General features: G+C 43.7%; 1 protein-coding gene and 1 long non-coding RNA gene across 3 annotated transcripts; one reads left to right on the top strand and one right to left on the bottom strand.

The window, feature by feature from the left end:
• Positions 1 to 970: 970 nt before the first annotated feature.
• Positions 971 to 20,577, top strand: commd1 (copper metabolism (Murr1) domain containing 1). Of its 2 annotated transcripts, none has more exons than XM_049002383.1 (3): positions 971 to 1,177; positions 1,986 to 2,273; positions 19,496 to 20,577. In XM_049002383.1, exons 1-3 carry the CDS (start codon positions 1,004 to 1,006, stop codon positions 19,601 to 19,603), a joined length of 570 nt encoding a protein of 189 aa, XP_048858340.1. In that variant the 5' UTR covers positions 971 to 1,003; the 3' UTR covers positions 19,604 to 20,577. The 2 variants fall into 2 exon arrangements, with proteins under 2 accessions (XP_048858340.1, XP_048858341.1); XM_049002384.1 differs by lacking the exon at positions 971 to 1,177 and adding an exon at positions 1,189 to 1,343.
• On the bottom strand, positions 17,861 to 23,431 carry LOC125725456 (uncharacterized). Its single transcript, XR_007387492.1, has 2 exons — positions 20,881 to 23,431; positions 17,861 to 18,338 (listed from the first exon to the last, which is right to left on the bottom strand). It is a non-coding gene; the product is annotated as an uncharacterized LOC125725456 (long non-coding RNA).
• Between the last annotated feature and the right edge of the window lie 3,738 nt (positions 23,432 to 27,169).

Here is a 27,169-nt window from a genome sequence, read left to right as displayed (position 1 = left end):
TGTTCAAATAAAAAGCCACGAAGAAAACAAAATAATTAAAGTCGAGAGGCGTGTTGTTATTGCCGTAATGGTTACGTACCTTACTCACTCAAATGTGCAAAAACATAATTTGACACATTGTCCTCCAGTAAACTAGAATTAAATAGAAAACGACAAATTTTTGTTATAGTAGGATGACCATATTTTGATTTGCAAAAAAGGACACCAGGAGCAGGACGCACAGACACGCCAAAGCAACGCAAATGTGCATAGAGAAAGTATTAGGATTGTAGAAAGCAGATTTCAACCTGAGATAAAGCGAAATGCTGAACACTTAAGCAATTTTTAGGTCCCAAATAGAGGGCAAGTCCGAGCAAAAGAGGACATATGGTCACACCAATAATGGTTTATTAAAAAATATAATCCGTTTTTTCATAAACCATTGGCAAGTAAACTCCGGTATAACATATAAGTCATTTTAATATGGAAAGAACGTGATTATAAAGAATAATTGAATTCTAATAAAATGGCACATAAGAGATATGTTTTATGCGAATGACCTTCAGTAGACATTTGTTCTGTCCACTCTGTAAATTATTGAGATATTCTTTAAATTCATAAGAAATATGTATTTTAAAAAGGTAGTATGATATAGGAGTTTGTGTGTAGAGGCTGCGTGGTCTCCCTGTGTTTTCCTCTGGTTAGTGTAGCCCACCCCACCCCCCAAAATGGAAATTCATACGGTAAATCTTATAAAATTGTCCACTGTGTGCAATTGTAAACGTTGTCTCGTCTCCTGTGTTTCCTGGGATGAGAAGTATGAAAGACTTCTCAGATTGTCTAAAGAGAACACGCCAATGGGAGACCTGGAAACACAGATGGAAGGCCATTCTGGGACCAACTACACAAGTTTGACACAAGGTGGCGGCGGAGCCCAGTTGTAGAATGAAAAACCGTCTTCCGTGATGGAGTGGTCACGTGATCCGAGTAACGTGACCGGAGGCCGAAGCTCGCGCAAGACAGGATGGCGGATGTCGACAGCCTGAAGTCACTCAGCGGTTTACTAAACGGAATAGCTCAAAAGGCATATTATAATAATCTGGAAATTACAGAAGAACTGCTAAAGAATGAGCTTTATTCAGATCTGTCACAAGAAGAGTTTCATGCTTTGCATGAGAAGATGAAGGGTCTCTTAAAGGTAGCTGAAGAGCCTGCTTTCAGTGGCAGTGTTCATGGCTAATATTCATAATGGTCAACAATGTCAAAATCAACATCTTTGCCTGGTCGTTTAAACTAATCTAAGTTGTTCAAAGTAGCGAATTGGGTCCCGGGAAGCTGCAGAACTAATTACAGGATGTTCATCGGTAATTTCTGTTGTCTTAAAGCTTGCACTTTGTGATGGTGCTTTATTTATCGTAACATTTGTCTGTCAGCTGTGGTTTAAATTGACGATAACTTTATTTTACGAAACAATCTTAAGTACGGCCGTTTCGGGGTAATTTCCTTCCTTCCTTTTTAAAGTGCCTTAAAGCACGAAATGCCATGTTTAATTTATCAGAGATATTTTAAATGTCGTGTTTCGTGATCCATTGGCCAGATTTCCTAAGAGAGTGGGTAGCTGTCTCGATACAGCTTATTGCATTTCCGTCAATTTAAAGGTCAGTCAGCCAGACCCTCCCACGACGCCAGTACAACTTGTCTTTTCACTCCCAATTGCTCTAAATGTTTAACATAAGTAGATGTATAGTTACCCGTGTTTTAATAGAAGTACGAGTAACCATGTACTTCTTACGTCTTACATACGCTGCAACGATACATTAGTAATAATGAAAGTTGGTAGACGCCTGATGATAACTAGGTCCTATTTATAAATAAGCATATTGTTAAATAAAACATCTGGAAGTACTATTTTTTTTGGTAATTGCAATGTGCACAAAGAGGAGTAGCTGTTGCCTGGTTTGTTCCTCATAGTGCTGTTTCTATGCTGCTGTTTCCCTTTGCTTCAGTCCATTGCCACAGCTGATATGGATCAAACCCAACTGGAGGCCTTCTTGACAGCCCAGACTAGGAAGCAGGGTGGCGGGGCAGTAAGTTCAGAGCAGGCAACCGCCCTGTCCAGATTTTGGAAGAACCAGCGGAGCCGGATAAGGGAGAGCCTCCTGGGGCAGAGTCGCTGGGAGCCCACTCTTCGGGGCATGAGCTGGAGAGTGGACCTGCAGACCTCCGCTAGCAGAGGGCAGCCTGTCAGCAGCCCTGTCGCCTTGGTGGAGCTCGAGCTTGGCAGGACTGGGGAGGTATGGTTAAGACTGGTCTGCCATCATATATGCTTTTCACGCATGATGAACATTCAGTCGTAAAAGATCGATCAAACGGATCAAAATTAGAAGTATTACCCCATCCTATGGTCTGTGTAGATCCCAATGTGTAGTGATGGGGACATTGTTCTGTAAAAATGGTGCCCTCCTTCAGAGGAGACATAAAACAGAGGTTCTGACTCTGTGAGGTCATAAGAGATCCCTGGGTATCATTCAAAAGCCTAGGGGTGGTACCCCAGTGTCCTGGCCAGAACTACCCACTGTGCCCTTTTCAGATCTGGCCTCCTAATCATCCCCTATATCTAATCAGTGAATTCTTTCCTGCCCCTTCACCACCTTTGCTACTGTGTGGTGAGAGTACTGGTGCAGAATGGCTGCCATCACATCATCCTTCTGGGGGCTACACATTGGTGGTTATTGAAGTTTCTCACTAGTTGTTCTATAAAACGCTCTGGGTGTCTCGTAAAGCACTACATAAATGTTGACTCGTGTCTTTACCTAGCAGGTAAAAAATTCTTTCCTTGAATGTAGTCTGTACATTAGAACAAGCAAAAAAGTATTTTTTTATTGTGAGATGAAAAGCCCTGGTTGGCATTTGCAGTCTGCCCACCTCTGGCACACACACCATTTTTGGAAAGGAGCTATTCTCCTATAGCAGGAGACTGTCAGCCAGCATCTTTCCCGTCGGTGAATGCACACTGGCTAACTTGTCTTTCCTGATGTCATGGATGTTTTGCTGGTGCAGGCCTTCTGGTTGTAGTTGTCGTGTGACTGTCCTGACTGCGCATCTTTGCCTCTCCAACTTCTCATAAGCACAGGACCTCACCTGCAATAAGAGTGCAGCATGTGGGATTACCCCATCCTGGTTTAACCCCATCCTAGTGGTTCTTTGGGTTCCCAATGTGTTAAACCAGATGGTAACTGATGGTACGCGGCCCACTGCTGCTTACCCCAGTCTTAAGCGCATGTGATGTAGTTGTATGGTGAGGTATTGAAGTCTTACCCTGTACAGGCAACACCCGCTTTACGAAAGTTCGCTTTACGCCATTTGCACTTTTTACGGAAGACTTGCATTAACAACCGTTTTGGGTAACAAAAAAAGAAAAAAACATCTGAAGGTTTTCGTTTTATGAAAAAAAGGAGGCGTGAAAATAATAGCATTTAGCATTTATCTGTAAGCCAGTTATAGACAAACAGTCATGCGATGCCTAACGATGTTTTGGTCAGTGATGAACCGCATGGGGTGGTCTCCTATGCTTATAATAGTGCTGAAACATACGCTATAATTGTCATAGCTTCATAGCGTAATGCATTACTCACATTTGCTGTAATGCTGCTGTGAGCAAACCTGCCGCGCTGCCGATTATATAAAAATATAGCACATGCTATTGTGTACGTAATACTTGATATAAGTGATACTGGTTTATGTATTTAATATAATGTACTTTTTATCGTCATTTAGCATAGGCATTCCCATCTAGCTTTGTGAAACACACTTTGCTGTTCTTACAATGGTTAAATCACCTGACGACACATTTCTCAGAACATGTCCCTATCGTTAAGCAACGCATGACACTCTTGATTTCGGTAAGTGAAACTACACTGTACAGTCATCATTTCTGCTTTATAGAGGCTGTGTATTTCTCATATCACTCCTGCTTTTACTATATATTAGTGGTATTGTAGGTTTTACTTGTACTTTGGTATGATTTGGTAGGTTAAGGTTAATTTGGTTGTTGGACTTTTGAGCAATGCCCTTAATCTGAATTTCTTCCTGGACTGTCTGATCTTGCTCTGCCAGTTGTACGCCACTTTGGATAAATCGTTTGCTAAATAATGGTGATGTGTTGTGCCTGTCCTGTATCGAAGGGCCCTAAGCATTGGACATTAAGAACTTCTAGTATCAGTTCACGCTGCTCAACTAGTTGTTGGGTATGGCATGATCAATAACTGGCTACAAGTGGGTATTTTAATCGGTATCTGTTAAATGCAAACATGTGCCACTAGGTGGCATGTTTTCCATTCTGTGTGCAGCATGGCTTCCTGAAAACCATTATCAAGTTAAATGAATGATTCATTGATTAATCTGTTTAATTCACACTTAATTGTTTGTTGCTAGTTATCTGTACACATGGTGTTGCTAAGTGACACAAATACCAGAGATTAATCACACTGCTGAACAGTGTCTACAATCTGGAGGCTGGTGTACAGTATGTTTTCAGGCAGTAAAAAAAAATAAAATGGGTGAGGGTTGTTGCCTTAGTCATATTTGTACAGCTGCCACTCAGCTTTAATGGAAGCACTCATGTATGCTGTGATTGGCCAGCGAAGGACCCCTGATGGAGGCGGAGCTTCAGTAGAGGATAAGCACGCAGCTTGTTTGATTTGCCTGTGGCTTATGCTTGTCTTCATTCTGGACTCTGTCCTGCTGCTGTGCTGCCGACTGCATGCGAGGAAGACATGGGAGACGCCTCGTTGCATTTCCCTTGTGGCGCCTGTGCGCTTGGTGTGCGGCACCCAGTCCCACTCGTCCTCGTTGAATTATTTCTCAAAACTGGTTTCCTTGCAAGAAAGCCCCAGAAAGCAACTTTTAAAAGGAGATGAAGATGCCACTGCCTGGATGAAAGATGGGTGGTTGTTTAATTTAAAGCGTAGGCATATTAAAGGACACCCCCCCTCCCCCATTGTCCTTTGAAAAGTCTTTGCAAGAACTGTTCTGCATTTTTGATGTGGTGTTCCCTGCAAGGTGACACAGAAGATACATTCTGTGATCATCTTCTGTCTAGACTGTTGTTCTCTCACACACCCCCCCCACCCCTGTTTATTGTGAAATGGATGGTAGATTTAACCTCATGTCATTAAAGTTTCACTATAGCTGACAATAGATATTGTGCTCTCTATTGTGGCCTGTCCTGCGCCTAGCCTAGAAAATCCCTTTGGTGCTTTGATGAGAGAAACTCTTCCCCTCTGTCTCTCCCTCACTTTTAATTTTCCTCTCCTCCGTGCCGGCTCTGCCGTTGCGTGCCTCGCCTTCCCGTTCCACTCTACTCGGCGCTCCGGGGATAGGCACGCCGAGATCTTGTGACTAAGGTGGCTCCTCACGTAAGCTGTAAATCCTGACCTCCCCCCCCCCCTTCTGGTGTTCAGTACGGGGCGACATGTGGCTCAGCAGGTTTGAGTGCTGTGTGTCAGATCAGAGAGTCGCTGTTTCAAATCCCAAATTCTTCAGGGTGATTTCCTCTCCTCTTCCTCTCTTAACTGCCAATTGTTGCTTTGGGAAATAAATAAAATAGCTAATAAATGATTGTAATGTAAATGTAATGGCGTTTGTAACTGCATGACATTGACATAGGTGTCAGATTAGCTATTGCACTACAATATTGTCTTGACTACCCTATAACACGTGTAATAGTTCATTGCTTTGAATTTTATTCACAGCCTTTTTATCTTTGAAATACAACCCTTTGTATGTGTCGGGTAGCCCTCTCTCGCAGAGCTTGTCGCTGTGACTCCTAGCCGCGGCGTGCGTATGACATGCCGTGTGAACACTCACGGCCATGAACCGGCTCCTCCTTCCTCAGTGGCTGAGCCCCTCTCTCTCCTAAAGGCTTGCGTGTCACACATCATCTGCAGCGACTCGGCCCAGATCTGGGCCGTCTCAGGATCCTGTTCCTTTGTAGGCGGCAGCAGTAGCCCGACGGCTTCTGCGCGTGTAAACTTCACAAAGTTAAGATTCTCCTAGTCTCTCTGCTATCCTAGGAACGAATATTACATGCTGGGACATGCTTAATGCACCAGTTCGACTGGGCAGACGAGTGCATGTGAAATTAAGCTTGCAAGATCTAAAGCTAAATGTGGGCTCTTGCACTGTTCCAGTGTAAACCGCCAGGAAATGAGAAGGAAGTCATTTCCTGTGGGTGGAAAAAATACGCTTGAGTTTAACCACACAGTCTGCTTGGGTCAGGGTGGACCAAACACCATAGAGCAGATACTGTAGCTTGATGGTTTGAGCTGAGAATGACAGTGAGGTGAAAGTGGCAGGGGAGGGGAGGCTCGGAGGGTAGTCAATTTCGTGTGAGCAGTGATTAAGCTGTTGGGGGATCTCGAGACTGGGTGGGCTTCATGTTTGGTGAAGTGTGGATTGAGAAGAGTAAGCATTGTTGTCTGTTGTTGGGTGGTACGGCTCTGCCCTAAACGGGGAGGCATCGTCCGTACTCGGCCTCCTACGCCCACCGTCAGCCCTCTGAGCTTTCAGGCCGTGATTCCTGTTTATAACTTCACAATGAGTTCCCGCTCTTATCAGGAACGTGATGCATCGGCGGCTGTTTTGGACTTGCACTCCCTCAGAGATGGAAATGCTGGCCTCTTCCTGAAATGCTGACCTCTTCTGTCTTCCGTTTATACGTTAGCAATGCGGAGGCTGAAAGCAGACGACATTTAACCATGCAAATGTCATTCGTTTATACATCTATAAATCTATAAATATCTGAAGCTGTTTGAGTTAATCGAGTCTTCCCTTGCTGTGGCAGGGACTGTATATTTCCTGTTTTTCTTTGGGGGCTAGTTGAGGCACCACCCTCATACACATAAAATTATTGTGGCGTTTAATTTTCTGGTAAGTGCTGCCGTCCTGTGAACGAAACGCTCCATTGATGTGGATCAGACCGAGGGGCAAAACAGTGAGAGCTATGAGACACTGATAGAAAACTGCGATCTGGAGGATCTATGTGCTTTGGCATGGTGTTACCGTTTTTAGTATAGGTGTTTATATTTAGTGTCCTGTAAATGTTAAAATAATCATTATCGAAATTATTAACAGTTGATGGTTGCTGGCTAGTCTGTAAAGTGCACAGACATGCGCGTCTGTCAGTTATTAGGAAATATTCTAGTTTCTTAACCAAGCCTAGTGACTCTTCGTGACTAGTGTGCCTGCACGCTGCACGCAGAGAGGCCACGGTTAGGTTGCTGTGGTTCTCAGTTCATCTCAACGCTGTTGCATGATTAAGGTCCGTTTCCATTTTCAGGTATGCAGAAGCATGAAATAGTTCCCGCCACCCCCCCTCCCTCCCAGGATCCCGGTGTCCCATGCATGTGCATCGTATTTAAATTAAGAATGCTTTAGCATTAAAGAACCTCAGGACAGCAGTGGTAGATGTCAGATGATGATCTTCAGCTTCATGCAATGGCCGTTGGCTTAATGCTGGAGGGGATGTATCTGGCTTCTTGAAGGAGGCTTTGGGTCTCCCAGACCCCTGTGCTGGGTAAACCATGTTGAAGATGGATGAATGTATTCATGTACTAGTTTGGACTCTGGGAGGGTGTTGGGTGATTGTCCAGCTGGTGGTGCGTATGAAATGTTTGAGAAATTGGCGCCTGTCCTGCCTGTCTGCTTTTTTTCAGGCCTGGTTTGTGTTTTTCCTGCGTTTTACTTCAGTCTCGTTTAAACATCCTTCTGTGTGTCTCAGTTATCATCTGTTTGATGTCAGATTACTAAAAAAGGGAATCGAGACGGGTGCCTCTCAGCATTTATATGCTAATCCTTCACCGCTCCTGTCCTCCTCATTTCCCATGATTCTCATCCACGTCCACTTCCTGTTCAGTGTCAGACTTAACGGCAAACAGTTGCACTTTGTGAATCTGCCGCTAAACTTTTTGTGTTTGTGCGGGTGGCTATCAGTGTGGCCCATCTCACCTCACCTCACCGTAACCTCATTTCATTAAATTAGCCAACACACGGGCATGCTGCGGGGTATTCTGTTACGTACTGTTGCCGTTTATAAAATGCCACGCCAGCAAGGTTGCCCCTGAAAGTTGGGGGTTCCAGGCCGCCATCAACATTTGATGACTCGGCTACAAATTGGGTTTGTTGAGAATCTGTAGAAGTTCGTGGGTCAGATGATTGCGAAATATATCACAGAAGGATTCCCCCCCCCCAGTTAGCTCTGCGGCAACGTTAATAATATCCCGAGGTGGAGATTTCAGGTCCAGAGAGTACAAATCCATTCCAGGATTTTGTTTCAACCAATCAGTTGAAAGTACTCTGTGACTTGACTGTTTATACTCAACTGGTTGGTTGAAACAAAATCCTGGACTGGATTTGTACTCTTTGGACCGGAAATCTCCACCTCTGATAGTGTCACGCGTAGAACTTGCTGATCGGCGCTACCACCTACACACAAACATAGCCTGTTGCTGCAGGTGTGGGACGCAAGCATGTCACCGTTTTGAGCGGTTGGCAGGGAGCATGCTGGGAAAGGGGGCGCGGAGACACGGTATCGAAGGTCTGATGCCTTTGTGTTGATAAGCTACCTGTGTTTATGTCAACACCTACCAACCCGCAGCACTGTAACCAAGTCAGGTATCCTGAAAGCGTAGTAGGGGCTTCACGTTAAGACTGAATTGGGCCATTTTCCGAAACATTGCTTATGTTGTATAACGTGCATCATTTCTCTGAAATGTCACGGTTCAAGGCAGCGATATATGTATTCAAATAAGTGAACGAATGCAGTGGTTGTGGGTCTTTCTCAGTTCCTGATGATACCATTTATATGAAGAAAGAGGACTTCGTAAGGTTACTTGTGGTTCGGGGTTTGCATATTACTAATGTACTGTACTAATTCAGGTTTCTGTGGTATGTTTTTAAAATGGAAGAATTTGAATACACAGGCAAATATCAGTGGATGATTGTAGTGATGCAATTTCCAGAGTTACCAAGAAAAGGAAACGCTGGAGTAAATGAAGGATACAAAATGAATTAGAATGGGTGTATCTGCACAGGTGTGCTTCTGCAGTTAATTATGCGGATAATATCCCGAAAAAGGCGTCCTACTTACCTAATAGCCTGGATAGCATGGTGAGAAGAATAGACCTCTCTGACTTTGAGGGAGGAGTGATTGACGGTTACTTCAGGGAGGAAGCGTGTTCAGCTAGCTGAGGTTGTGGGTGAGAGAGCGTCAGGTGGGGGCCGCTGTGGACGAAAGCGTGTTTGAGGGGAAGCCCGCCGGCAGTTCTGAACTGACTATAAATGTCCATCTGAAGAATGAGCAGGCAGCCTCATCGAGTTCAGTCCGCTTATAGAGGGGTACTGTGGCCTAAAAATGCGCTTTATATCAGCAAAATTGTGGCCAGTAGAACTCAGTGGTCAGCTGAGCTCAAGTTGGGGGAGGCAGTCACATGGCCACATTAGTCACCCTGCACTGTGTCGCCAGCCAGCAAATGCTGAATGAAGCCTACAGGCCTGTGTACTCCGTTCTGCCACCTCCCTTATCATGTGGGACTCATTTTCCCTGGCATGGTTTAGGTCTGCTCAAGGTCAAAAAATACAAAACAATTGTGAGTAATCGCATTCATGCTTTGGTGAGGCAATTCTGTCCTAATGGGAGTGATATCATTAAGTATGACCATGTCCTCGTCTGCGCTGAAGGTTGCCGCAAGGTTTGATGGGCCTGAGAACGACGTGAATCCCATGCTACTGCCATCCTGGGCACTAGACCCCACCCCACGTCAGTGCGTTCGGGAGATTCTGGAGTGGAGCCAGAGACGACGTCAGTAAATGGCCACATGAATTTCTCTGGTGTCTGAAGCTTCTTGTAGCCACAGTAGCAGGCCCATTTAGGATCCCTGCTACAGTTGTCCTGGGTTAGCTGTCTGTGTTTACGCATCTTCAGAGCTGTGTGTGTCTTTCTGTATGCCCATGTTTACATTTGGCTGCTTAGCTGACTATCGTACATTTACCGAGCAGTTCCAACATTTTCCGCAGAGCCCCTCCTTGCCTGGAGGCTTATAGCCACCAGCCTGTGATCTCCACAGAGCTCAGAGCAGGTTTCCCAGATTGGTAATAACGTTATTATCTGTGACCCTCTCACAGATATATAGACATAACTAGATTTTTAACCAGAAAAACAAACTAATGAGAGACCAGAGTTATACTTGGTTCTGTTTCAGGTCACACAGCCTTTGAAGGAAGATTAAGATGTTTGGTTAGAAGAATAACTTGTTTGTTTAAGGCCAGAGATGATTCACTGGAAGGTTGGGAGCATGAGTTTTCTGCTTTGAGTGACAAGATTGACATGATGTCATGTTGCATGTAAAGCACATGATCTGCCAGGATCAAATAGACGTCTGTGTTCTTGTACCCTAAGGTCACAGTAATGAGAATACGTCATCGAATTAAATTCCACCTCGATGATCATCCAGGTCCAATCTAAAACTCCCTTTGTTGTTTGCGGTAACGCTTAGCGGTAACGCTTAGCAGCTTCATTATCACGCTATTTTCCAGTATAAGCTGTGGAATAAAAAGGCTGTTTGGTAGCATGCATCACAAGGTCATTTTCAGCTGTGGCGTTGTGATCAAACATTTGCCTACTAAAATGGTTTTTAAATTTTTTCAGACGTCCTGGGACAATCGGGCTTTCCCATTGGGCTACCAAAATGTAAGAGCACCCTGCCCGACAGCTATCAGAAATTATCACAAAAGTGAAATTATATTTTCTCCTTTTTTTGCCTTTTCTGCTCTTTTGACTTGTTGTTTGGAGGAAAAACTTTGATTATCGAATGAACGAGTTGTTGATCTTGATAGTTTGTTCACTACGAAGTGTACACTTAAAGCCTAAGAGGGTTTGTTTATTGCTCGATTGCCCTCTTGCCGCCATCTTGGTGCATTGTCAGTCATTGAAGTAGAGTACTCTGAGCATGTTGAAGCAAACAAGAATGGCTTTATTATCACACAAGTCATGATCAGTACACTGCATACGGTGACACAAAATAATGTTATATAAAAGCAAACGATATAAGGAGAAAACAGATATACCTGAATGTAATGCATACAGATTGAAAGCGCAGTGGTTGTGAGCTGCCTGCTGTCATTTATGAGAATATTGTTAATTGTCTAGCTTTTTCCCATTTCAATTTTTTTTTGTTTAGAGCCTTTCAGAACAGAGTCGCCCCAAGGGGCTTTTCATGGGGTGTGTTGTGATACATTCCTGCATCATTTATACAGAATAATTCAAAACACTGAAAAGGGAAGACAGAAAAAAATTAAAGAGAGCTAGATGACAATGAGAGGAAGCAAAAACCCCCCAGAAAGGGGGAGAAAAAACTTACTAGGGTCCAAGGTCAGCTGGCTACCCAACCGTCCCTGGACATGCGGACATGCTAACATTAATGAAAAAGAAAAAGTGGGCTTGCTTGCTAAAAGCAAGGTGTGAACGGTGGTCAAAGTCCATCACTAAGCCAGTTGTCCATGCCGGCCTTGTGTAGATTGAGGGCTGTACTCACAATGTTACAGTTCGTAAGTCAAACAATGTCAGTGGGACTGAACCAGGACTCCAGCTCAGATGGACATGTGGGACAGAAGGCAGAGAGCATGAGCGGTCAGAACATTCATAGGCACAATCATGGACGAGCACAGTAGATAAAAACGGCATATACAACCACACCAGCAGCCATAGTTAGTGTATTTGTTAAGTTGCAGGTAAGCTAAACTTCAAAGACTGCGACCGATTCAGCATCCTGAACATGAGCTGGCAAACTGATCCACAAGATAGGAGCCCTGTAGCAGTTGGCTTTACCGCAAGTTGTTACTTTATTTATATGTGGAATGACCAGGAAACCTCTGTTCTGTGGTCTGAGTGGATGATGTGGCTTGTAAACTCAACGTACTTCTGTTAGGCAGCAAGATGCTACCCCATTAAGTGCCTTATATGTGAGTAGCAGAACTTGTAACCTAACAGAAAGCCAGTGTAGGGAACTAAGAACTGGGATTACTTCCTGCTTCTGGTGACAATTCGAGCCGCTGCATTTTGAATACGCTGCAAGGTGTTTATTATGCAGTTCGTGCTCTCAGATAATGGAGCATTACAATAGTCTAACCTACTGTATACAAAAGCATGTAATAGTCTCTCTCTTTAATAGTAAGGAACCATGTTGTGGTTTGGAAATGTTACGTAACTGCAGGAATCCGTACGCAATTTGAATGAGAGGCTTGTATCTAAGGTGATGCTTAAGTTACGGGCTGAGGAGTTGAGAGAGAAATGCGGAGATTATAGATGGACTTATCTGCGGACTTGCATTCCAAACAACAGAACGTCTGTATTCTACACAGATTCTACTCATCCATAACTTCATTAAAGCTATTAGATAGTGACAATAGATGAGCTATCGTTACGCGTAACTGAAATGTATATTTGAATGTTGTCGGCATAGGAGTGAGTGTGACACTGAAGCAAAAGAAAGTGAGTGAAAGTCTGGAGTAGGACTGCATGGTATTACACACATTCATACATAAGTTCTTTTTGGCTATAGTTTATTTTGGGTCATTTCATTTCCTTTTTTGTTTTATAAATATCACAATACTACTTGTGGAAATTTTACATTGTAATCTGATATGACTATGCGTCGTTCAACCCTAGTCTCGAGGTTTCATTTCTTCATTTTTGGCTGAGTACAAAAATTGTGAAAGAAAATGTGGATGAAATATTTTGGTGTGAAATTTTCAGCTGTGAGATGACGATATTTTTTATCTCGTAAATCACACTATGGCAATATTTTAAGTCATTTGGATGATGCTTTGCATTCTTCTACATGGCACGGTTGCATCCTGGAAATCTGCATAAAGGCAGCATCACTGCCCGAACTGCAGCACCTGCCTTAGGTTTGCACATGCGTACACCATACATTTCACAGTGCCGGCTGGTCTTTGTACAAAGGTTCTAAATAAAAGGAGAAAATAATCAAAGATGAGTTTGCTGAGTAATTCAAAATGTATAAAGAAATAGGCCTTTCCATGTGGTTATTTTATGTGAACTTCAGGTATCCATCAAATCGAATCCACAAATGGGACTGGGACCTCTGGACGGAAGTCAATTTGGGCGTAACTTGAAAAAGAGGAGAGGCAAGATGCTAAGTACAGAACTGTAATATACACACAGTACTCTGTAGCAAATAATGTTAAATATAAAATCACAACACTTTGTATTAAAAAAACAATACACCCAATGGCATCCTACTACTTCCTCTTTCAGGCGTCTCTCGATTAGTGTGTATTATTTAATATGGACCTTGGACGAAAACGCGATCGGACGTTACTTCATAGGATGTAAGTTGACGGGTACCTGTACTTATTAATTGAATTTACATATAATGAGCTATATTGTGATATGTATCGTTAATGGGATATGAAATTACCTGTATCTTGATATGAGATTTTGGTCGTATCGCACAGCCTGGTTATATATTATCATTATTGTATTTGTCATGTAATCCTAACGTGAAGCAATTCCGTTGCTGTGTAATGTTAATGTTATAGTGCTGTGCCTGTTTTGCAACAAACATTGGTTTGATTGCACATAAAAGCAAAGAGCAGAGAAAACGAGGTTGACGAGCTGGACGGCATGCCGACGTTGAAGCTGCATCCTCAACAATGAGCAACCCGGCTCCTTTAGCAATCTCAGCCGAGAGCTCAGAATCTATCTGCCAGACTGGTACCACACGGTATCATTATCACCATTACTCGGTCTTTTATGATCGTATTGAAATTTCTGTGCATTGATTGGTCTAAAGGTATATTTGTTTGACTGTTGAAGTTTGTGCTTGTTAAATATTTTTTGTTTTCTCAAAATTACATATATTAACAAATAGTCTGGTTTTTATTTGGGCTAAGGAAAATTCTTTTCAGGTATCCAAACTGTGAAGACTTCCTGCCCAAAGGGCTACCAGGTATTTGGAAAGTCCTGCTTTTTATTTACGTTATTCATCCTATAACTCTGCATCATTTGAGCAGTTGCACTTGGGAGCACTTTTAACTATAATTGCGTTCATTTTCATGTGCCTGGAGACCCCAAGGATTCTTGTGTTGTCTTGGGGACAGGGGAATCCGTCCCATACCCCAGAGAGAGGCTGAACTCACCCGGCTAACACACAGCAACTATTCAAAGCTAAATCACTTACTGCATATTTCTTGACTGATAAGATAAGGAAATATTTGGTTAATTACTGTCCAGAGGGCAATTCAGTGTTACTAGTCCCCGACTTTGAGACTTGCTGCTCCTACTCTTGGAGATTTCGATCATTTTTTAGTTCATTCCTTAGCAGAAATGAGATGCCGCTAGCTGCTCATGGAAGGAATGTAAGTGAAGTAACGTTTATGAATGTGAGAGGCCCAGACAGGGCAGCATGGAACGCGCATGTTTCCGTGCAGATGCAGATCTGCCTCTGCAGGGTGAGCGGTCTATGTGTATTACCCTGTGCCTGTGTGAGTCTCTGAACCAATCAGTTCGTTTCATTTGTCATATGCTCCGTTACGCTAAGTACAAAGTGCAGTAAAATGCTTGATCACCTGGCTCCAAGACTGTGAATGAGGGGACATTAGTAAGGAGTCATACCTTCTTGGCTGGACTCTGCAGCAGTCCGGCATGGAGATGTTTTCTGTAAGTGGAAGGATAGTCGGAGAGAGTGAATGTGCGGTGAGATCTGTGATGTGAGAGGGATGTGGAACTCTCTTGGCAGAAAGAGGTGTGTAGCACTACTAAACAAGGTGGGGATGAGAAGCGTGGATCTCTGCTAGCCAGAACACGGGCGGCTTCTGTACTCGGCTGACCTCGTGCGTCAGAGTCAGCGATGAAGCGTCTCTCCGTACGCAATTTCTGATGAGTGATCTGAGTTTTTCCAGAAACCTAAGCCAGAACGTACGCTTTTTTAAATTTGAATTTGTAAATCACGGATAAAGTGCTCTACAGCAGACTATCTCAGCTCATTATTAAAAAATGTACAGATTCTCAATAGATGTGTAAATATCGTGTAAATAGTTCATTCTGTTTGAAAGGTAATTCACCGGTTGTGGGGGTTCGCGTGTTTGTCAGTAGTTTACATTCTCCTGCCTCTAAGTAGGTCAGGGAAATCCACGCTAAGCAGTGAGCGCAGAGTGGGGCTCTGTCCGCAGGCAGTGCATTGCGGCTTCACCGTGCATGTGAAGGGCACCGGAGATATCCAGTGTCATCCCTATCTTTGCCGGACACCCGGCGGAAAGCTGTCCTCCGGCAGCCCGAATGAGAGGGGAGGGGACGCCAGGCTGCGGGCGACCGGTGCCCGTGGCTTAGTCTCTCTCCCCACGGACCGGGGGGGGGGGGCTGGGCTGGGCTCTGGCACGCCAGCAGTCCCTGGGGGACTCAGAGGGCACTGCCTCTCCCTGCCATCCACCTGTACGGGATTCCCCTTCATCACAAGCCAGGGGAGGGAACCAGATTGTGTTGCTGCCTGACTAAATAAGACAGGAGATTTTCTTTAGAGAAGAAATTAATATTAGGAGACTGCCCAGTGAAATTTCCCCGCTCGTCTCCATCCCGGAGGTACCTACTTCGAAGTCAGTTCTGACACTTTTAATGTGCTAATGGAAACGAGTGAAGCTGAACCCTAAACTTCAGAACTGGTGCGTAAAAATGCATAAATATGTAAATGGTATGACTTGCTGTAAACAATGCAGGTGGCATCAGCGCAGACTTAGAAAGAGCTGCCGTCTGCATTATGCATTGCTCTAAAGGTCACTCTGAAGGTTAAAGGCGTGCGAGCCAAAGAGTCTTTCTTCTAAAGCCCCAGCCAAACGAAGCCCACACCCCCACCCCCATTTGTTTTCTGTGTAGGTATCATCGTCTGATGTAGCAGAGGTTGGCAAAAAAAAAAGCGACGGTGGGCTGGCACAAGCCATGACCAGGCGACAGGTGTCAGGAGATACGGCCACCGTCAGCGAATTGCCGCCGCCCTGTATTCAAATCGTCATGTAAATGAATAAATGGGCCAACCTCTCATCACCTGTCACACACTCCCGCACCTCCCCGTGCCCATGATGAATTTTTCAGGTGTTCTGGACCCTGTAGACCGGCGTTTGTTTCGGAGTTGCTGATCTGTACCCTTTTCTACAGTCAGCGTGGATCTAGGCATTCTGGCAAACCCCCCCACCCCCCCGGTGAGACTTCCAAAGTCCATTTTGGAGAAAATCCCTCCCCCGCAGGAGGTCATTACGAAGCAAAGTGCCGCTTTTCGACAGCGGTGTTAGAATGCAGCACCGGCTACAGGGAAGGTCTTTCCCTTATTTATAGCTCATAGGGTCGAGTTACGGAACGATCATCTTATGCAGAGTTAATCACCTCCCTCCCTTATTTAAACGATTGTCCCAAAATAATGAAGCAGTTCTGCTGTTTTGCTTCACCGCAGACCCGGCAGCCCCTTGTGCTGTTTCTCTGTCGTTTGCTGCTGTTGTCCCTTCTTATTAGCGAGTACAATGTCCCTCTCCTCAGGTTGCAACATCGACCCCATAAGTCAACACGCATTGTCTGCGTACAGCTGGCCTCTCCGGTTCCACGTGCTGTACGGTAGCATGTACGTCGCTTTGGACGAGATGTAAATGTTTAACTCGTGCTTAAAATGAAACTATTCAAATCAGTTATGTTGTCAGGGGTGTCCGAGAGGTGTGACTTACGAATTTGAAGACGTTAATGTGCCGTGTGAGGAGTGACTCATTGCGGGCGGGGATGTGGCTTGGGGTCTCACAATGAACAGTGGGATTTCCAGAGGAAGAAGCTGTCAATTCCGATACTGTGAAGACGCTGAGACCACGCTGACACCCTTTCAGAATTTTCGTCTGGCTATAGTTACAAAGATGAAGCGGAACCGAACTCGGTCACCGGGGGGCCTAGACTGGAGTGACTGTTACGGAGTCTTGTAGGAAAGAAGCTGTTTGCCCAAGCAGGCTTTCAGTTAGACACCTGTGGCCTGGGGCCTCAGGACACCAGAGTTCATTTTTTTTGTTTTTTTTTGTGTATTCACAAAATGGGCCCTGAAAGAGGCGTACGCCGCTTCCCACGCAAACGTTACGATCTATAGAAACAAACTTGATGGCAGAATGTGCGTATCTGTATGGAGACTCCGATCCATGTGTACGAACGTTCTAGAGACAATTGGTGACCCAGATTGTAGACTTCACTTCATAGCACCCATGACGTATACGTCTGCTTTATCATAGCGGTATTGTTTGTGATAGTGAGCCATAATTATTACATAAGGACTTGCTTACATAAGGTCAGTAGTAAAATATATAAGCTGACTCAAATCTTAAATCAAACTAAACTTGCGTCATTTCATCAGCTGTTGAAATGTGAACATGCTAGCGACAAACATCACTAGTATCATGATCATTTGAGGCTGTGAAGCAAACAGTCTGATACATATAAATACAGTGGTTACATGGGTGCGTAATGCTGTGTAATGAATTTTTTAATCTCGTGTACAGTCCTGTTTACTGCGCTCACAGCAATAACAGGATCTGCAACGTGCTTCCACTTGCACATTGCTTAGACCACCAAACGGAACGGTTTTCCTAATCTCTACCTCAGCCACAAGCACCTCGACTTATGCTTTAGGAAAGTTTTTCTTAAACTTCCAGTTGGTTGCCATGATAAGTAAATGTTTATCGGGCTTAATTAGTACACATCACTGTTCATGAAGTGTTTTGCATTGACCATTTATGGTTGTGGGCCTGTAGATGGTGGAATATGATCCGCGCGTGCAATTCCAGGTAGAGTGTGATTTATAAAGAGAACATTTTATTTTGAATGCTTTTCTGAGTTAAAGTGATGTTACAGATGGATGGTGTGGAGAACAGACAAAGGGGAATGCGGTCACTGTCAAGCGGTTGTCACCCATGATCTGAATTGGAATCTGACAGTTTCGGGCTGTAACAACCAGAGTACATTGACCCCTAACCATGTCGATGATGTGTTACGTGGTTGTCTCTGTGCTCTGCCCAAACATCGCTTCCTGTCACTGGGAAGGAGCTCATGCCGGACTTTGCCAGCTTGGACAGGCGCAGACGCTGCTGTTTCCATGAAGTTGTACAAAGCACTTGCACTTCTATCCAGAAACAACATTCCTTTGCTCTGTTTCTTCTCAGGTTCATGTCCAGCAGAACCCGAACGTTCCATAATCTCCCTCCCCTTTTGTTTGCCAAGGCACCGTCGCGACTGTCAAAATAGCTGCTGCCCGTGTTCAGGCGAGCTGAAAAAAAAAAGTTAGTAAAAGAAATTCACAGGTGATTATCAGCAAGAAAGTTTCGGTTCCATCCTGCACTGGGGCTGGTGCCGAAATATCATGTTGGTATGTTGGCTCTACAGGTTAGGAATCTGTGCCCATTACTGGTAGAGTAATCATATCACTGTTGGGCCCTTGAGCAAGGCTATTAACCTCAAAACTGCCCCTGGGGTGTTGGATAAACAGCCGACCCTGTGTTCTGACCTTCAGCTCTCACCTGTCTTTGTGTGCCTGTGTGAAAGTGAGAGATCCTCAGTTACTGTGCTTGTAAAAATGGCAAAATAAAAAATGGTTTCCTAAGCAAGACTGCTGTGATGCAGATATAAACACAGGAAGCTGCCATCCCAGTGGACCTGATTAACGTTGCCATGGGCACCGCCGATTGCATGCAGTGTGCACCCAGCTGGGATGCCGTGCACTGGAGGCGAACTGGAAGGCGGGAGGGAGCAGCTTAAGTAGTCCATTGGGGGGGGGGTTTCGAGCCGCTGGACGTTTCCCTCTGCTTGACTCCCTCCAAATGCTGCCCCCCCCATCCAACCTCGCCTGAAGGCTTGTGGGAAGCAACGCAGAGCAAGACCTACTTGGGGAAAAGGTCACATCCAAACTAGTGATATTAAGGGCTATTTATAACAGCCCCAGAGATGGTGGTGAGTGTCCTTGCAAGAATTTCAGCAGGGACGCTTTTTTGTTTTTTTTTCTTTCAAATCAGAAAACAGAAAACGGTTCTGGTGCCAGAAGCTCCGGTTTGCTATTAATATCTCCAGCTCGGTGTCAGTAGACGGTAAAATATAGTCCGACTGTCCCACATACGAATCTGCTGGCCGACTTCGTCCATCCAGCTTTTTCAGCCCGCGGTCGCTTGCGTTCTTTCTGGAGGCGGGTCATTAACTTGGCACACGGGGGCTGTCCTGTGCTATGGCCCCGCCCTGTGGGGGCCACCACCTTTCCAGCATCACAAATGCAGACGTCAAGTCACCTGGCTGCCGTGACCTGCTTCCTAATTACATTAAACATTCGGCTATTTTTGAGTCATGCGTTCTGATGGTGCTATAAATACCATCATGATGGTGATAATCACAAGGCATGTAAACATGTGACCCCCATCCCTCTATCTTTTCGTCCAGGATTCTGAATTCGTGTGTATGGAGTTCGATGAGGTCAAAGTGAACCAAGTGCTGAGGAAGATGACGGAGATCCAGGAGAGCATCGACCACATCGTGCACCACAGCTGAAGCAGAAGTGTCCGTGCCTAGCCGGGCTCCGGGCCGACCAGACAAGTCCCTAACCCGTCCAGCTCAGGCCGGGCAGACGCTGTGTGCCTGAGGGGGTCCCACCTGTATAGATGGGCTTGCTTTGTCCGCAAAAGATGCGTCGGAGAGAGAATGGGTTGGGTTCCCCCTGCCCCTACACTTCTCTTCCTTTCCGCTATAGACAAAGGTGGACATTTCAGGTCCAGAAAGCAAAAATCCAAACCAGGATTTTGTTTCAACCAAGCAGTTGAGTCCTCTGTGTCTGTGACTCTTTATACTCAACTGGTTGGTTGAAACAAAATCCTGGTTTGGATTTTTACTTTCTGGACCTGAAATGTCCGCCTCTGCCTATAGATGCGGTAAAGTAGAAACCCCACCATGTTTGTAACCATGCTTCTGGAACGTGAAGTACTGGCTTCACTAACACTTGACATAGCGATATGCAGGCGGGGGTGGCTCTCTGCTGGCTTTCTGTAGCGGCAGGTGCGTTTGTGGGTGGGGTGGGGGCAGCTCTGGTTGCATCCTGCAGGTGATATGTCAGGGACGCTGCGTTTCCGCGTCCGCTCGCCCGTGGAAGGTCACCGACCTGATCCCCTTCACCTTACTGTTAGCTGGACATGGCCTTTCAAATGTGTCCTGTTCCCCCCTCTCTCTCTGCTCCATGAAGCCTGTCTCTCCCAGTAAGCACAGCTTCACCGCCCAGTAACATCCCTCCTAATGTTCTTTCTCGATTCTTGTAGTTGGGGGTTGGGAGGGACGTGCCCTAAAAATCATCAGAAACCCTGTCTGGATCTTTCTGTCAACATATTTTTGTGTGGTATGTAACCTCATATGAGTCTGTATGTTTATAGGTCACATTTTTTGACTTCCATTGTGGTGGACTATTGTTTTAGCTTTTGTATAAAGAACTACTGTGCTGGTTGAATCATTGAACTTCTTTTAAAAAGTCACCGGAATGCATTTGTGTGATCTCATCTCTGAGGGACAGACCATACAACACATGCTCTCAGTACAAATTACCTCAAAGCATCACCTCCCAGCAAACTAGAAATGTTAATAGATTGCATAATGGTATATATATCAGGCTTATGAAGCAATATACATAGGCAGAAAACGTAAATGTAGTATGTAAAGCCTTATTTAGACAGGATTAGTTTTACATGGGGATGTAATGCAATCATAGCAGTTACCAAAGTGGTCCATCATTTTAATCCAGTCTGAACCTGCCAAGTCTGCATAAAAATTCAGGAGTGAATTACCTTCTGTATTTCAGCAAACACGCTAATATTAGTCCAGTTTGACTTGTCATCTCGGTAACTGGTCGTATCTGTAAAGGGGTAACCACAGACATCTAACAACCGACACTTACAGCCTTATCTGCAGCATGGTTTATAGTAGGTGTAGAGCAGTACAACACTACTAAGTACACCGTTTTGTAAGCTACTGTATGGTTGAAAGGAAAAAAGATTTGCTTTTTATTGTGTTTACTATTTTAATGGGATAGCTCACCCAGAAATGGAAATTCTGTTATTTGCTTTATGGACATGCTAAATTACGTTTTTCATCCCATTCAAATCAGTCAGTCAAATCACTTTACAAACGTCATACCGAACCACCCTAAGTAAAACTAATCCCAGCCGAACAGGACATAAAATGTACTAAACCTATTCAGCAGGGCCTAAAATGTACTAAACCCATTCAGCAGGGCCTAAAATGTACTAAACCTATTCAACAGGGCCTAAAATGTACTAAACCCATTCAACAGGGCCTAAAATGTACTAAACCTATTCAACAGGGCCTAAAATGTACTAAACCCATTCAGCATGGCCTAAAATGTACTAAACCCATTCAACAGGGCCTAAAATGTACTAAACCCATTCAACAGGGCCTAAAATGTACTAAACCCATTCAACAGGGCCTACAATGTACTAAACCCATTCAACAGGGCCTAAAATGTACTAAACTTATTCAACTACTGTTCCTCCATAGACAGGGTATTTACTAAACCATATAAAGGTCACATTTCCTGTCTTCCGAGGTCATGGCTTCCGAGAAATGGTCTCTTGATCGGATGTGTCACCCCATACAACTGCCCCCCGGTTACAGTATGGAGCATGATGTTTGGTAACCCAGCACCATGACTGACAGTCAGATGGGGGGTGTGGCCTCCCTGTGTCCATGGAAACGGCCCAGCAAAGATAAACGCTCCATTGTTTCACTTACATCACATATCTAACCGCATGTCAAATTGCGGGCTTTAATTTTGGTCACCCTTAAGTTTTAAAGGAAAGCAGCAACCCAGAGAACGGCTTTTAAAACCAGGGACTAGTCTCCACCTCAAAGGGCCGGTGTGTGCAGGTTTTTGGGGTAACCTTTAGGTCAGCTGTTAAAACGCAGGTGTGAGGACTCTTCAACCAATTCACACTTTTTATGGATAAGACTGCCCACCTCTGATATAAGGGTAGATTCTAGAGTGCTACCAGAGACCATGTGACCACCAGGATAACTGCAAATCGTAGAACAGGGGCTCTCGTACATACAATGTTGCTCGAGCCACAAAATGCACACTACGGCGACCAAACCTCTTTTTATGTTGGCCCAATGCCCCCTTAAGAGACATATTATTGTAGCATAAATGTTGTCTACTAAAGTGACATACAACTGAGGAAAGCTTAGGCTCAGTTAGTGTCCAGCAACCCTGGAGCTGTCAGAGGTTGGAGCTGGGAATGACATCAGACCAGAGTTAACCAAGAACCAAGAAGTCAGAAAACCATTTATGAGTACCAGTTCTAGTCAGGTTCATTGTTAGCACAGCCAGTTGATGACAACACATTACCCAGTATTTTGCACATATAAATATCATAACAACACATAGATAAAAGCTGGATAGTACTGTGAGTATATGACCGATTTAATGAGTCAAAAATAAGACATTAGTGTTAATAAATAGTATATAACTACAGCTTATCCTTCTGCTGATGAAGGCTGCAGCCATATTGAATTCTGACTTTCCGGAACTCTGACTTCAGGGGGTGTCCCAGTTGAAATTCTGACTTCCCAGTTCAAATGGAATGCACCATTATGGTTAAAGGCCTTACTCTTGTTGGAGATGTACTCAGCCTGGCCGCCCCAGTCCTCCAGATGCCTCAGCTACTGAGCCGCACACTTTGTCCTGCGATTTCCTCAGTCTTTGTAGTTCGGCAAGTGATCAATAAGGTTTTATATTCCACTGTTTTACTACACAGCACACGAAGCACAAATTCGGCCTTTTCGCTTCCCGAAATGTCTTTCTGTCTGTCACGTCATCTGTCTTCAGCAGAAATCTATACCTAAAAATACTTCCATGGCTGATAACTGTTACGCTGACCACTGAAGCTTGCCCCTGATAACCCAACGTTAATAATTAATTAGTCCATATCAGGTCAATTCAACTCCTGATGAGCAGCGCACCTACAAATATCAATGTTTACCCTAATTCCAAAGTCTCTGTACGTCTGTGAATTCTGCTGTTTCCAGGCAACTAGCGGCGAAACCACCCCACACAGCAGCGTGACACAGGGGCTTGACTGAGCATCTTTAAGGCTTCAGTTTGTTACATATGAAAAGTTTGCTTATTATTACCGGCTGCTATCAGAATTGCTTTGTCTTCTTCTGACTATAAACCTAAACAGTGGGTGATCAGCTTAAGTCGATGACCAGGATAAGACTTCTATAAATAAATGGTAACCCTTTTCATTAAGGGCACCTTCATAATGCATTCATAGAACATTCATAAGCAGCATGCAAGTACACCTTAACATCTCTTAACAGCTGTAATATACATTAATGACAAACATTGTAATTGTATAATCATGTAATGTTTGTTATTAATGTATATTACAGCTGTTAAGGGATGTTAAGATGTTCAGGTATACATACATGATGTTTATGAATGTTTTATGAATGCTTAATGAATACATTATGAAGGTGTACTGAACGTTTCATGAAAGTACAGTTAATGTAAAGTGTTACCAAATAAATAGTCTAACAGCAAAGTGTCAAATATATTTACCAGGAGGCATAAGAATCTAACTGTGTGTGTGTGTGTGTGTGTATGTATGTATGTATATATATATATACATACACACACACACACAGTTTTATATATACATATAATACAATATTCCTTTCATTTTTAATCCAAGGATTTCCAAGAGGAGTGAATAAAAATGTCCAGGTCTATTGACATACTTGTGCTTGCTAAAGTAAAATCTTGTTGCCTACATCCTGTCTTCACTTGTATTTCATGGAAGGATTTACTTCTCATCTTCGTACCTTTTTTGTCAGCATTGGATTCTGCTGCTTAACGTGCAGTGGTGCCATGACTGGTAAAACCTGATGAGATATTTCAGGATCCTCTCAGCCGTACGCTGAAGCAATGTTCATGTTAATTGTGTGTGGGTAATGTCCCTAGGTATTAAATTAAGGCTGTTAAAACAGTCTTCGCCAAGGACTTCCTCATTCATTCTTTCATTGGGCTGCTCATTTAAGTAAACTAGATGGCTTTTACCTCACCCAGTGACCTAACTCCAGTCCCCGATGCGTCACCCTCTGCGGTGACATCAATCACCTGGCTTGTGACTCCCAGCAAATGGCCCAAACATGTTGCTTAGGAGTCCCCCAGATAACCCAAATTTTCCTGCTGTCTGAAAACACATGGTTTGAGAAACTGCATGTAGTTTTACATGCGATGTTCTGACATCCCGTCCAGGGTGTCCCCTGCCCTGCGATGGACTGACATCTCATGCATGGTGTCCCCTGCCCTGCGATGGACTGACATCTCATGCATGGTGTCCCCTGTCCTGTGCCCTGTGATGGACTGACATCCCGTCCAGGGCGTCCCCTGTTTTGTGCCCTGTGCTTCCTGGGATAAGTGCGCACACACACAGACACACAGACATGGATCACTAGAGATTTTGGGCCCCCAACCCTGACCAATCCAATTATATTCCAATTTTTTTCCCCTTAACAGCGCCCCTCAATACATATACATATCTGGAGGTTCGATATGAACTGAAACCACATGATTAAGCATGAAGCAACAGAGAGTGAACCCACTACCCTCTTCCATCCAGGTCAGGGTGGGGTGAGGAAGGCAGAGTCATATGACTTGAGAAAAGTCACATCACGCAGCATGAAACCTCTTTAGCATTTCCTTCATGGAGCACGTCACCCGGCAGCAATGGTGACTAGCGGCACCTCCCAGTTTTTGAAGTGGAGACCTTCTTAACACACCCAGGAAGATTCGTCAGTCTCACAGGCGGGTGATGAGCCAACCCTCACCGTTTGACAGTTTTGTTTCCTCACAGTCTTGTGAATTTTACCACATTTCATACCCATACTTGGTTTCACCTCAGCAAGAAGTAGAGATTTTCTTTTCCAGCCCAGAAAAGAAAAAACTACATAAAGTGACATTTCAGTCTTTTACTGAACCTTTTTACATACGCATTCTTAATTTGAATAGATGAAACCAATGTGATTATGTACCGATGTCAGAGGGAATGTAATATTTAGTCACTCAGTGACTCCGCAATGGCTGTTACTAACTCACAATAAACTGAGTTTTCTAGTTGCGTCATTAATGATTATTTTATAACAATCTCTTAAATAATTACTTCTCTAATGCTTGTGACTATCTGGAATGAGATTTTTGCCTAAACAGATCAGAGATCAACAGAAAATGTATAAATGGCCAATGCTCTCATATTACAACCCCCACTTTTACATTTTTTTCACCATTTTCCCCCTTGTTTTGTGACGGCCTGGTTTAAAAAGTGAGTCATTGGCCGTTCTGCCAGATTCTGTTCAAACTGTTATGGCCAGAAATGTTCGGAACTGACGAAACAAAGGCTCGTCTAGAAGGAAAACCAGATAAAAAACATTAGAAATGGATGAGACAGAACAACGAAGAGTTAATATATGAAAAATACTAACAAATGTGTTAAGAAAAAAAAAGTATAAAGGTTATAAAACGTTATAACCAATACATTTTAACACAAATGTATCGTAGAGATTTTAGAGGGACATTTTATCATTGTCATTCTTCCTAGATAACGGTTACAAATATATGTGGATAACTCTGGGACTTTATCCTGCCTTGAAATGCAAGTCCGATAAAAATCTGCCCAAGAAAATATCTAGATGAGGAAGCCTGTAACATTCTGTAAGCAAAGCCTTTGTGTGGTAAATACTCAACAGCAGATTACCTGTTGTTTCACATTGTTTTTAAATAACCAGAGGTAAGTTACCTGATTTACAATCAGTCAGTTGTACATATTCTGCTTTGATAAGATGAAAGACTTGGCTTTTGATTGATGTAGATACTTTAGTGCTGGCTATAACTTTCTAATAACATGAGCTAATTAGATCAAATTTGCCCAAATCTGACAGGACACTTTTATCTCCTGATCTTGTTATGTACCTTGTAGCATGGAGGAGCTGATCAATCACATGCTCAGAGGAACCATCTTCAAATTCATGATGAATTATTGGGAATTAGGATAATGAGTTCATGATGTGGTATGTTGTAGGAGAAAAACTAGGTTTGGCCTGAAAATAAACATGAAGAATTTGTAGCTGTTTGTGACACATGGACTGGGACGTGTAAGTAAACCATGAGAAGCTAGAACACAGCAAGTTAACTTTTTAAGAGGAACGGAAAATACAAAATTAGAAACACAATAGTGAACGCAATAAAAACACTAATGACACAGGCCAATATCCGAATCTTCCTGAAGCAAGCTAACAACTTTTACCTTTATTCGGGTCTACCTAATCCAACTGGATATAATTAACTGGACTGGTTCTCACAAAGAGATGACCATTCAGCTTGCTCTGTATACTCATGGCCTGAATGCCAGTAAGTCACCAGATGCAACATCTGCAACAACTGTGCCACAAAGGATTTCATTATGTATGACATAATTCAGAAGGTGCGGGGCGCCATCCAGTAACACTACAGAACCGTGTTGATTCAAGTGTAAAAGTAAATTGATACATGCCTTTAGTACAGTGCATTCACTTTTGTCCTGGCAATGGCTCCAGAGGGGTGTCACTCTCAGGTTTCGCCACAAAATGGAACAATACTGACAAAGCATTCATACCGTCTCCCTATCCCCATAAATAAAGAACTTACTGGTCAGGAAACCTTATCACGCACAAGCTGTTCACGTTTCTTACATATGTTACATGTGTGACATTCAGCATGTAGCCCTATCAGGCAAAACATGAGATGGAAACAAAACGAAACAAATGCTTGCCATTGGAGAAAACAACCTGTAACTTATTTTATAACGCACCAGGCTCATTTTCAAAATAAATCTTCAAGTTATACCGGTATCGCAGTCACTCTGCTAAATTGGCAGAAAATGCTTAAGTTATGTTGAGCGGTCAAAGTAGTTTTTAAAAAATTATTTAAAATTTAAAGTCAAACTAAAGTCAAACTAACGTACAATACTAAATTTTAAATATGGGAACTGGGGAGTAAAGATAATTTACTTTGTTATTTTT

This window comes from Brienomyrus brachyistius, unplaced genomic scaffold (genome assembly GCF_023856365.1).
Source record: "Brienomyrus brachyistius isolate T26 unplaced genomic scaffold, BBRACH_0.4 scaffold67, whole genome shotgun sequence".
Classification (NCBI taxonomy): Eukaryota; Metazoa; Chordata; class Actinopteri; order Osteoglossiformes; family Mormyridae; genus Brienomyrus; species Brienomyrus brachyistius.
The sequence above is the reverse complement of the archived record's forward strand: the minus strand, read 5'-3'. Positions and strand labels throughout refer to the sequence as shown.